Source organism: Diorhabda carinulata, chromosome 6, assembly GCF_026250575.1.
Source record: "Diorhabda carinulata isolate Delta chromosome 6, icDioCari1.1, whole genome shotgun sequence".
Classification (NCBI taxonomy): Eukaryota; Metazoa; Arthropoda; class Insecta; order Coleoptera; family Chrysomelidae; genus Diorhabda; species Diorhabda carinulata.
This window is the reverse complement of record NC_079465.1, coordinates 13360436-13371931: the sequence shown is the minus strand read 5'-3', so window position 1 is coordinate 13371931 and position 11496 is coordinate 13360436. Positions and strand designations below refer to the sequence as shown.

Here is an 11496-nt window from a genome sequence, read left to right as displayed (position 1 = left end):
ATAAATAAGATTTTGCATTGTATTGGAGTCGGTCTCTTCCACTGCCAGCAAGAGAAAAACCAGCTCTGAAGAACAAATACTAGTATCTGTTAAAAAATTGTGCCTTAACAAAAAAAATGTAAGTATTTTTTTTTTTTTTCTTGTGGGTTACGCGCTCTCTCTCTCTCTTTTCAGATGGATTTAAAAAAAATTAACGCAACGTCTCTAATTACAGAGAGAAAACCAATAACAAAAATACAAGATCTACCTTTGAATACTCTGAGGGCTATAAAGAAGGCAAAAATAGTCAATTCCAAATTCGGAGAATCAGTTTTATTGGATTTAGATACAGAAGTAGTGTTTTTACCGCAAAGAGTCACAAGTGTCTACAAACCAGTCATTGAAGAATTTGAAAAGGAAAAATACGGAATTATATTCAAGGGATTAGTGGATGTTGGAAAAAATCAACGGCTAGCGTCATTTGAAATTGAGGAACTATAGACGTGCCTAAGACACAGAGAGAGAGAGAGAGAGAGAGAGAGAGAGAGAGAGAGAGAGAGAGAGAGAGAGAGAGAGAGAGAGAGAGAGAGAGGTGAGTACCATGAATATTGTAAAAAAATCTGAAAATTTACTGCAAGTCATTAAAAATGTCAGAAAAATATTGTTTGATAAGATAACGGATAGAGATGTGGAAATTTGGTTCAATCGATTGAAAAAACAAATTAAAGTATGTAATTTGGCAATTAAAAAAGGAGGACTGCATGTAGGTACAATTAGGAAATTACAAACATACATAGGACATTTCAAACATTTTAAACAACTTATTTCGAATAGGAATATAGGTATGGGGCTGAATAATAAACTGAAAAATAGGGTTAAATGGGAAAATGTAGCTTCTGCATTTACAAGCAGAATTAAAACCGGACTTATAGTAAATTTATATCATAAGGACTTAACGCAATTTTTAAATGATTGTCAAATAATTTTTAAAAATAAAATAAGGGAAATTTTTAGGAAAAAATATTCTGTTGTTAAAGTTTATGTTTGTTTTTGTGGAGAGTTCATTAGAAAATCTGGTGAAAATGAAATTTCTAGTTTCCATTATTTTATGACTAAAAATTCTATTATTGATGTATCGACCGATATAGAGCGATGGTTTTTCGAGAACGTCAAAGATAAAATTAATTTTAAATTATCAGAATTTCAAGAGAGGGACTCTGGTTTTGCATTAAGTAAAATTATTTCTTTAGAAGTAAATATCAATAAATTTGAAATTGGAAACGGCTCATCTTATATTAAACTTCCAGAACCTATTCAAAAAAAGCAAGGGTGCATAAACATTAAAAATTCTGACCAAGCATGTTTTTATTGGTCAATTGTTAGTGCTTTGTACCCAGCCAAAAATCATAAAGAACTCACTTCCTCATATCCATATTATAGCACAGTCTTGAATACACAAGACTTGGAAGCTCCGATGCCCCTGCATCAAATTTCAAAGTTTGAAAAATCTAATAACATTTCCGTCAATGTCTATGCCTTGGATTTAATTGAAATAAATAATAAAAAACCATTTTACAAAGTATATCCAGTAAGACTTGCTAAATCAATACACGAGAAACATGTAAATCTTTTATTAATTCAAAATACATATTTTCCAAAGCTAAACGATTATGAAGCACCTCCTATAGATAATGACAATTCAGAAATCACATATCACTACTGCTGGATCAAAGATTTGTCACGTTTAATTAATAGTCAGTTAAGTAAAACTACGTATAAAAAATTTATTTGCAATCGCTGCATAAATTATTTCAGTAGTGAAAGTAAATTGAATGTCCACTTGAAATTATGCTCTGAATTAAATAATTATAAAATGTCTTTTCCAAAATATGAATCTGTTAATTTTAGAAATTATATATATAAACAAACTACGCCTTTTGTAGTTTATGCCGACTTTGAGTGCATGCTAGAACAATTTACAGATAAAACACAGCTTCATAATAAGACAAATAAATATCTATGTAAAATGTAGCTACAACGAAGACTTGAGTTTTTTCAAGAGCTACAGAGGTAGAGATTGCATGGATTGGTTTGCAAATGAATTATCGAATTTAGCTGAAAGTATTAAATCAGAAATTAAAACTATTACACCTATTGAAGAAAAACCAGATTTACGTGTGGCAACAATGTGTCACATATGTGAAAAGGGTTTTTCCTCTACAGATATCATTGTTAGAGGTCACGATCATTTTACGGGGAAGTTTAGAAATTTTGCACATCAAGCATGCAATTTAAATTTCAAAAAACTGTTTGTTGTACCTACAGTTTTCCATAACTTAAGTAACTACGATAGCCATTTCATCATTTCGGAATTAAGTATAAGAGGAAACATCAGTTTACTCCCCATAAATAAAGAAAAATACATTTCATTTACACTTAACGATTCAGATACAAATATAAAATTTCGATTCATAGATTCACTGAGGTTTTTGGGTGCTTCCTTGGAAGAATTGGCTGCTACATTGAATGATAATGATTTAAAAATTTCCAAAAGAGAATTTAGTAATTTAAGTGTCGAACAATTTAAATTAATAGCCAAAAAAGGGGTTTTCTGTTACGATTTTATAGATAGTTGGGAAAAATTAAATATTTGTGAACTACCACCAATAGAGGCATTTTATAATAAATTGGAGGATAAAAACATCAGTATTGAGAAGTATTCTCATGCTCATGCAGTGTGGAAATCATTTGATATTGAAAATTTGGGTCAGTATTCTGATCTGTACTTAAAGACCGATGTTTTACTTTTATCAGATGTTTTCGAACAATTTCGAAGAAAATGTTCAATTACTTATGGTTTAGACCCTGCATGGTACTATACAATGCCTGGATATACTTGGGACTGTATGTTGAAATATGTAGGATGTAAATTAGAGTTATTGCATGACGTAGACATGATCATGTTTATCGAGAAAGCAATTCGAGGGGGAATTTCGGTTTGTAGCAGTAGATTATCGAATGCTAACAATAAGTACATGCCTGAATATGATTCTACAAAACCCTCAAAGTACTTACTCTACCTGGACGTCAATAATTTATACGGGTGGGCTATGTGTGAACCATTACCATACGGAGGATTTGAATGGTTAGATAATGAAAATTTTGATGTTATGTCTGTGGCAGATAATTCTTCCGTAGGATATATATTACAAGTAGACTTGGAGTATCCACATGAATTACATGATCTTCACAGAGATTTTCCATTTGCTCCCGAACACCGCAAGCCTACAGGCTCAAATTATTCCAAATTAATGACAACGCTTTATTGTAAAAAAGAATACACAGTTCACTATCGTAATTTAAAACAAATGTTAGCCAACGGTTTGAAAATTAAAAAGATACATAAAATTCTGAAATTCAATCAATCTGCATGGCTGTGGCCCTATATCGAACTAAATACTCGTTTGAGGGCTGCAGCTACCAATGACTTTGAGAAAAATTTATATAAATTGGCAAATAATGCTGTGTTTGGAAAGACGATGGAAAATATACGGAAGCACCGAATTGTAAAACTTGTTAAAACCTGGAATGGCCGATACGGCGCCAAAAATTTGATATCTAGTGTTAGGTTTCATAGTCGAACAGTTTTTAATGAAAACCTAATTGCAGTAGAACTCACTAAATCAGAATTGGTTTTCAATAAGCCTCTTTATGTTGGTATGACAGTTTTGGATTTGTCGAAGCTATGTATGTATCAATTCCATTATGATTACATGATTCCGAAATTGGGTATTGATAGATGTAAATTAATGTACATGGACACAGACAGTTTTGTGTATGAGCTCATCTGTGATGATGCATATGAGGAGGTGCTAAAAGCTGATTTAACAAAATTCGATACTTCAGATTACCCCATCAATAATAACTATAATATTCCACAGGTAAATAAAAAAGTTCTGGGAGTTATGAAAGATGAAAACAAAGGCCAAATTATGACTCATTTTGCAGGCTTGAGGTCTAAAATGTATTCTTTTAAAGTTCAATCAGGTGCAATAGTAAAAAAGGCAAAAGGAGTTCGATATAATGTAGTAAAAAACAAAATAAATTTTGAAGATTATGTAAACTGTTTAAATGATTTCAAAGAAAAAAATATTACTCAACGCTGTATTAGGTCATATGCTCATAACGTATATAGCATAGAACAGACAAAAATTGCGCTAAGTCCTCATGACGATAAAAGATATTTGATTACCAATAGTTATGATACGCTGCCGTGGGGTCATTATAGTATTCCAGACTTACTCTCTTGTAGATAATGAACTCCTCAACATTAAAGGAATTATGCATCATAAAAATTTGTGAAACGATAAAGTCAGCAGCCGATTTCGCAGAGCAATCCCCTCTTCCTCGGAAATTGACCGAAAAAATTGTGAAAAAATTTCCTGTTTACAAATGGAATGCGATGATAAAAGAGGCTGAGAGTAATCCAAATTCTTCATCCATTGGAATAGAATATATTGACTATAATAAAGAAATACCGTTATATTTAAGAAACACTATATTAAGTAAAACAAATTGGGGAGATATGTTTGAAGAATCTACTTACTGCGTATGGTCTAGTGGATATTGGCTTCCACAATATCGTATAAATGTTTGTAAATCATGTTATTTTGTATTTAGAACTGTCCATAAATATTTAAAAAAGAACATTTTTGTTAATTATGATCACTGTCATGAAGTATTTGATGGTGACGAAATTGTTGAATGTGTATATCAAGAAATGTCCTATTGGTGTCAGAGTTGTTTTAACAAAGTCTTATTCATGATAAAATCACATGAGTCCTGTATTAATAATTTACATGAGATGCCTAGAAATAATCGTTTTGATGATTCTGATATAGACAGTGACATTGATACTTTTGAGGCCGCTATGCAGTAAAAACAATATTCATGGAATGTATCTCTCTCTCTCTCTCTCTCTCATAAATGTAGAATATTGTCTTATGTTTTCTTATAATAAAATTATTTTTAAAATTCTTGTGTTTTTTTTGTTAGTTTCCAATATATCTTTATGTAATAGCAGTAAAACAATATTCATGAAATGTATCTCTCTTGTCGTTGCGTCAAACGTCACATCGTTACGTCAAACGTCACGTCGTTACGTCAAACGTCACGTCGTTAAGTCAAACGTCAAGTGCTGCGTCAAACGATCATCAAACGTGTCTACGTATGAGAATGTTCTCTTTCGTAATATGTCTTCAGAAGAGTACAGACGTCGAATTGAAGAGTTTATTAATAGCATTGGTGAATTAAAGAAAGATATTGCTTTCTATGGAGATAAAAGTGAGGTTATGAAACAAATGCAGAATCTTAGTTTATCTGATAAGAAAGTGACGTGGAGCAGTCTTCACTGGGGGGTGCCTGAAGAGGTCCATCAGTTGGCCCGTAGACTGCCGCAAACTACTTATCCGTTAAGACGTATTCAACCTACACCATGTTCAACAGAACAGAAGGGGATATAAAAAATGAAATTAATTCTGTTTTTGCTATGTCATGTGTAATATTAGTGGCTGTATTTGTTTTAATTTTAAAAATTATTTTGAAAATTGTAAAACGAAAATTCCAATCTTCATGTAATATAAAAGTTGATGAATATACAGAGTGTTTCATTAAAACCCATATTTTAAAAAAAACTTTATTTATAATGGTAATACAGTATTTAAAAACCAGTGACGGAGACGTTGTACATTTCTTTCAGTACATGAAAATAGTCCAGATGCGTGACAGGGGTTTGGATCTTGAGCAAAGTTTCCAGTTTCACAGGGTGTACCATCAAATTTGCAAATGTCAATAATATGTGGAAAAATACCGAAAATGTGACATTTCTTTTGCAGAAACTCGACTTTTTGTTGTCCTCGAACGTAAATGTAGTCTGCGGAATACAATAACTTGCTTTCTAATATTTCATTTACTTTAGAATATTCTACATCTCCTGAAGAGTATCGAATGCCGTGCACATTTCTTTCCAAGTATGATGTGGTCTTTTTGTCCTCGTTACTTAATGTAGAAAACGGTTGCGGTGGTAAAAATATGTAATGTGAACTTTTGAAGCCAATTTCTATGGTGAGCTCTTTGGCAACGAAAAGACCGTCTACGACAAAACCTTGAATGTCTACAAAAGCTACTCTCATGTTGCGGTCTGCTCGAACACTAACTCACACAACATCTAGTTCAAGCTTTTAACAATTTCGGTGAGGGGGAAGTATTCCATTACACAATCGTGAATTATGATGCAATAGACTTTGATATTTTCGGGAAAACCTATGTTTGCTTCAATGTCAAGTTTCACATCGACTGTGGATGCCTTCATGCTTTCCTCCTGTTTTGAACAATCGATAACAAACAATGCTCGTTTCTTGAAAGAAGAATAATCCAGCAGGGGGCGCTTCTGTGTGGAGTTGGCGTAGTTGGGATAGAATTCAGTATAGTTAAAATAGGCTTCATTGTAATCATTTTTAGCGAAATCCAATTGCATTCTTTCATTGGGCCAATAATCCCCATTAAGTGACAGTCTTATACTTTGTACGTCGGCATTGTCAAATAAAGTCGGGTCAGCTGTACTCAAGTTACGTTTGCCGGTTTGAAAGAAAACAATAACAAAACGAGGTCTTTCAACTGAAGTGGATGTCTTGACAGCCCAAACTTCATGTCTTGCTCCTTTGGTAATTGAGGGTAATTCGTGTAACTCCCACTTCCTAAATGGAATAACTATAGGTTGATCTTTTTGAATGGATTTCATGAGATTTAATTTTATGTCGTCATTAGGAAAGATATATTTAACTTTTAGCTCAACGCTTGTAATGTTTATTTTAGCTGTTGTAGTGGAGAGTGTTCCAGAGGCATTCTTTTCAGTAATATATAAGCAATCATTATCATTTCGTGCCCGAACTAGTCGTATTGTTTGACGCCCACATGTAATCATTGAATAATCGTTGAAAATGCTGAAAATATGTTTGAGAGGTATTTGAAGGTTGAAGGACTTGTCGCTAACATTCAGAATAGGATCTTTCGGGTAATTCCAGCCGGCTATAGCCATATGATTGGAATCTTCTTGGTTATAACAAGTCATAGCACGTACGGCACTCACTATTCCAGGGTCCCGAACTGTTTCCATTTCCCTGGCACTTTCACTGTACGTACATGAATCGAATAGAAAGGCTCCAACATTATTTGCTAATTTTACGTCACCAGCTCCGTGTATTTCAAGCGAACCTTTAATGCACAACAAAGTTTCGCTCATTGCAAAGAACGAATCAACCTGATTAATGCTAAACTCCACAATGTCACTGCAATTGAATGACTTTATAAATGGAGCATAGGTTCTGTATTCAGCCTTTCGAATTGAATCATCAAACATCGGCTTACGGTAGATATCAAACATTGGAGGCATGTTGTCGTTTTGGCGTTGACGTTTTCCATACATTGTTGTCATTTTTTTTCAATTTAAAACCCAACGATTGCAGAACCAATTTGTTTGCGAACGTGAGTTGCTTCAGCTTTGATGGTAGCTTATCTAATGAAGTTGAATGCTCTGTAGACTGTCTTTTATGATTTATTATTAGTCCCATTTGCTTCGCGCGCTCTAAGCTCCAACACCAACGTACTTAGTTCTCCACGAAAGTTTACAGGCTGACCGTCTTGGTCTAAAGCGATGACGGTGATATTGGTTATTTCACGTTGTGGTATAACAGGTAAATAGAGCAAATTATGAGGAATTTCGTCTATGGAATATCCTGGATCCACTTGTATGACGAATTCGTATATAGTATGAGCAGGTCTGTTTGCATCGAAGGCTCCAGTGGTAATGTTACAATCGAAGCGAATACTAGATACTTTAATGATTTTGACGGGGAGATCTGACGAGTGTATTTTGTTTGCGTCGAGTATTTTCGGTGAAAAACCCAAAATTCTCCCAAGACTATTATCTTCTTTGAATGAAATTTTGTATTTACTGGAAATTTCACATTTCAACGTATTGTGATTGGGTTTTAGTGAAAATATACCCTCTGGTCTAGTTGAATTGTCCACACCCAATTTATCTCGTATAAACGCTTCAAGATCGGCAATTTCGTAACATCCTGTGGGAAAATCAAAACTTTGAAGCTTGCCCTTGGTATCGTAGTAGTAAAACTTACAATTTTCAATGTTTGGTATACTGTGATAAGAATGAAAAGATCGCAAAGCTATTTCGTAATCATTATTCGGATCGAGCACAATAGGCGTAGTAGGTTGAAAGGTAAATTCATGATTGATGCTGTTTACTCTCAGCAACTGTGACATGGTGACTAATGGAATTCGGGTGATGTTTTGAATTTAAATAATACTACTTGTTTATTCTATTTATTGTTACAAATAAAACAAGTGGCTTGAGAACTCGGAGGACCATCACAATGTGTTGTCCAATCAGGCCGGTTGTAATGGATGAAACAAGGTAGTCGTATTTGTAGTTCAAAATTTCCTCGATATTCATTGGGAAGTTTATGCCACATATCCAACAATTCCCAAGGTCTTACACACTCTATTAGATGTTCAATGGGAAAGTGCTTTAGTTCTTCGGCAGTAAAACTATTCAATGTTTTTCCATGGTAGATATGTTCTACGCTCGTCATTGTTGCTGTAGAAATTTCAAACACAAATGTCCGCAATTTATTTGATTGTAGTTTTGATATTGGGTATTGTTGTAGAAAATTCTCGCACTCTTTCCCCCCAGATATTCAACAACTTCTTTCGGCGGCTTCAAATTACCAAATGAATCAAAATACTCTACATCGTTGTTTATCTTTCTGTAAGCCACCCAATGACTCCCACTATTCTTAGAGACATCTAAATTAACCACTGCGCATTCTTGTCTTCGAGGGCCGTCTTTGGGGAGGGTGTCTCGCATGAAAACTCCTCGAAAATGTGGTATTTTAAGTAATTTTGCATAATGCGCAATGTCAAAGTCAGATAGTGCGTGATTGGGTAGCTTTATTAGTTTTTTTTTGTTTTTTTAAATACAATCCAAATCCACCTTTTGAATACTTTTTCAAGTATAGGCCAGATCCTACACGTTCCATAGCCTTATTATGACGTACATCTTCCTCCAATTTCTTTTGCGCATGCTTAGCATCAATGACGGTTTTTGCAATCCCAGCAGCACCACCTGACAAAGCTCCAAGTGCCGAAAGACCGGCAAACAAAGGAATAAGTGGTAGGAAACCTCCGGATTTCGCTACAGGTATTACTCGAGGAACCTCGACTGCTTTTTTGCCACCAAATTCTTTAATAAGTGCTTTGGCTGCTCGTAAGGCAAACGTTGCGGTGTCTTTCAAAGATGTTCCTCTCTTCAATGACTTTCCCACTTTCAGAATAACATCTCGATGCAAGGAACGACGTTTGCGACGACAACCCATTCCCAGCTTTCTTTTCACCTTCATTCCGCCTGTTACAAGTAATGCAGCAGCTTTCTCTCCCATTGAAGCGTCTTTTGATTTGACGCGTGCAAAAGCTTTATCTTCAAGTATCTGATCGGCTTTGTGTCGTTCTTCGAGAGACTTATTCTTCCAGTAAGAAATATCGTGTTGTTTACAAGCAGCGTCCAAGGGGTTGATGCCCGGATCTCCACGATCAAGACGTTTTTCCAATTTTGTACCAGCTAAAAAAAAAACAATCAATTTTTTCGGAAAAAATAGTCTTAGCGGTGGTTTACTTACGTCCACAGTACTGATAGCTAGGTAAGTGAAGTTCAATAGGTAGTTTATTGATGAGAGAATTCAAAATACCCTCTCCTTCAAACACCAACATTAAGACTGACACGCTTAATTGGTGACACCTATATTTAAAGAGTAGTACTACGAAAAACGACACACACAATGAAAATAATTCAACAAGAGCAGACTATACCCATTGAAAATCTGGATTTCACCTCAACACCAACTGTTGGCAAACATGGTAAATTGTTGCCAAATTCTTTCCGTGCCATTATATGTGGCCCCAGTGGGTGTGGTAAGACGAACGCTGTGCTGGCGCTCCTATTCAATCCAAATGACGCGAAATTCAAAAATGTTTATGTCTATTCAAAATCGTTATTTCAACCAAAGTATCAATTGCTACAAGAAGTTATAGCGCAAGTCAAGGGTGTTGGGTATTTCCCATTTAAAGACAATGAAGAAATAATTAGTCCAGAGAAAGCTCGACCAAATTCCATCTTTTTATTCGATGACGTAGCCTGTGACGGTCAGCAGAAAATTCGTGAATACTACTCCATGTGTAGACATAAAGATATTGATGCTGCATATCTTTGTCAAACATACTCAAAAATACCGAAACAGCTTATTCGCGACAATTGTAATGTTATTGTGTTATTCAAGCAGGATGAGGTGAACTTGAAACATATATTCGACGAACACGTATCTCCAGACATGACGTTTGACACATTCAAAAATGTGTGTTCAAAGTGTTGGTGTGATCGCTATGGTACTTTGGTAATTATGAAGGATTTTACCCTTAATGGTGGTAGGTATCGCAAAGGATTCGATAAATATATAAAATTGTAAGCTGCATCTTTAGTCCATACCAAAATGTCTGACGATAAGGTTGCTAATGCATTGCGCAAGAAAAAAGTGTCCGAACTTGCCAGATCGATTCGCAAAAAATACTTGTCGTTGAAATTAGGTAAATCAGAGCAAGATGAGTCTATTAATAAACTATTCAAGCCGATATCTAAACCGCTTGAAGAAATTGTGCAATCCTCAAAGACATTACAAAAAACGATTACAAATTTAAATCCAAAAGAGGAAATAAAGAAGAAGGAAGAACCACCTGATGATGTGTTTACACCTTTTCTCGAAACGGAACCGGTGGCCGAAACCGATGAATTCGGAAATATTACACGTTCTGAATCTCCAGAAGAGATGCGCCCCGAAATTTCCCAGGAAGCTATCGCAGACTATTTGGATCAATATCCAGCCATCAGTCATCAGTTCATTGAAGATTACTTCCAAAAAGATGATAAAATTGATAAAAATTATGGTCCGATATACAACAATGAAATCGGTTGGTCATTAGGCAAACGCCGAATTGCATTTGATGGAAAAACCGGTAATATAAACATACTACCTGAGAAAAAAACAAAGGAGGAAGATATGTAATTGGAACACCAGGCTTGTATGAGCTTCTATTTTACCGAGACCCCAGTTACAATGATCAAGATTTACAGAACTATAAAAATCTTTTGACAACAACTGAAGTTCATTTAGACACGTTAGATCGTCTTAAGGGGTCGAGTACTGAAAAATATCACTACATCATAAAACCTTTATTCAAAACAAAATCTCTAACAGGTATTGACTCGTCTAAAATCGATTCCTTCAGCAAAAGGAAAAGGCATCGATCGTTTAAGATATAATGATAAACCTATGGAGTATATTTATTGGGATGATGCGAATGAATTGGTGGAACGTTTGAAGTTGTTGATTG

At 34.8% G+C, this 11496-nt stretch overlaps 1 protein-coding gene across 1 annotated transcript; it reads right to left on the bottom strand.

Moving 5' to 3' along the window:
- Window positions 1-6205: 6205 nt before the first annotated feature.
- LOC130895312 (uncharacterized) lies at window positions 6206-7462 on the bottom strand. The gene has a single exon (XM_057802538.1). It carries the CDS (start codon window positions 7460-7462, stop codon window positions 6206-6208), a length of 1257 nt encoding a protein of 418 aa, XP_057658521.1.
- Between the last annotated feature and the right edge of the window lie 4034 nt (window positions 7463-11496).

Bases quoted from the DNA above. Each gene is read 5' to 3' on its own strand.
- LOC130895312 (XM_057802538.1), bottom strand. From the start codon at position 7,462: ATGTATGGAAAACGTCAACGCCAAAACGACAACATGCCTCCAATGTTT.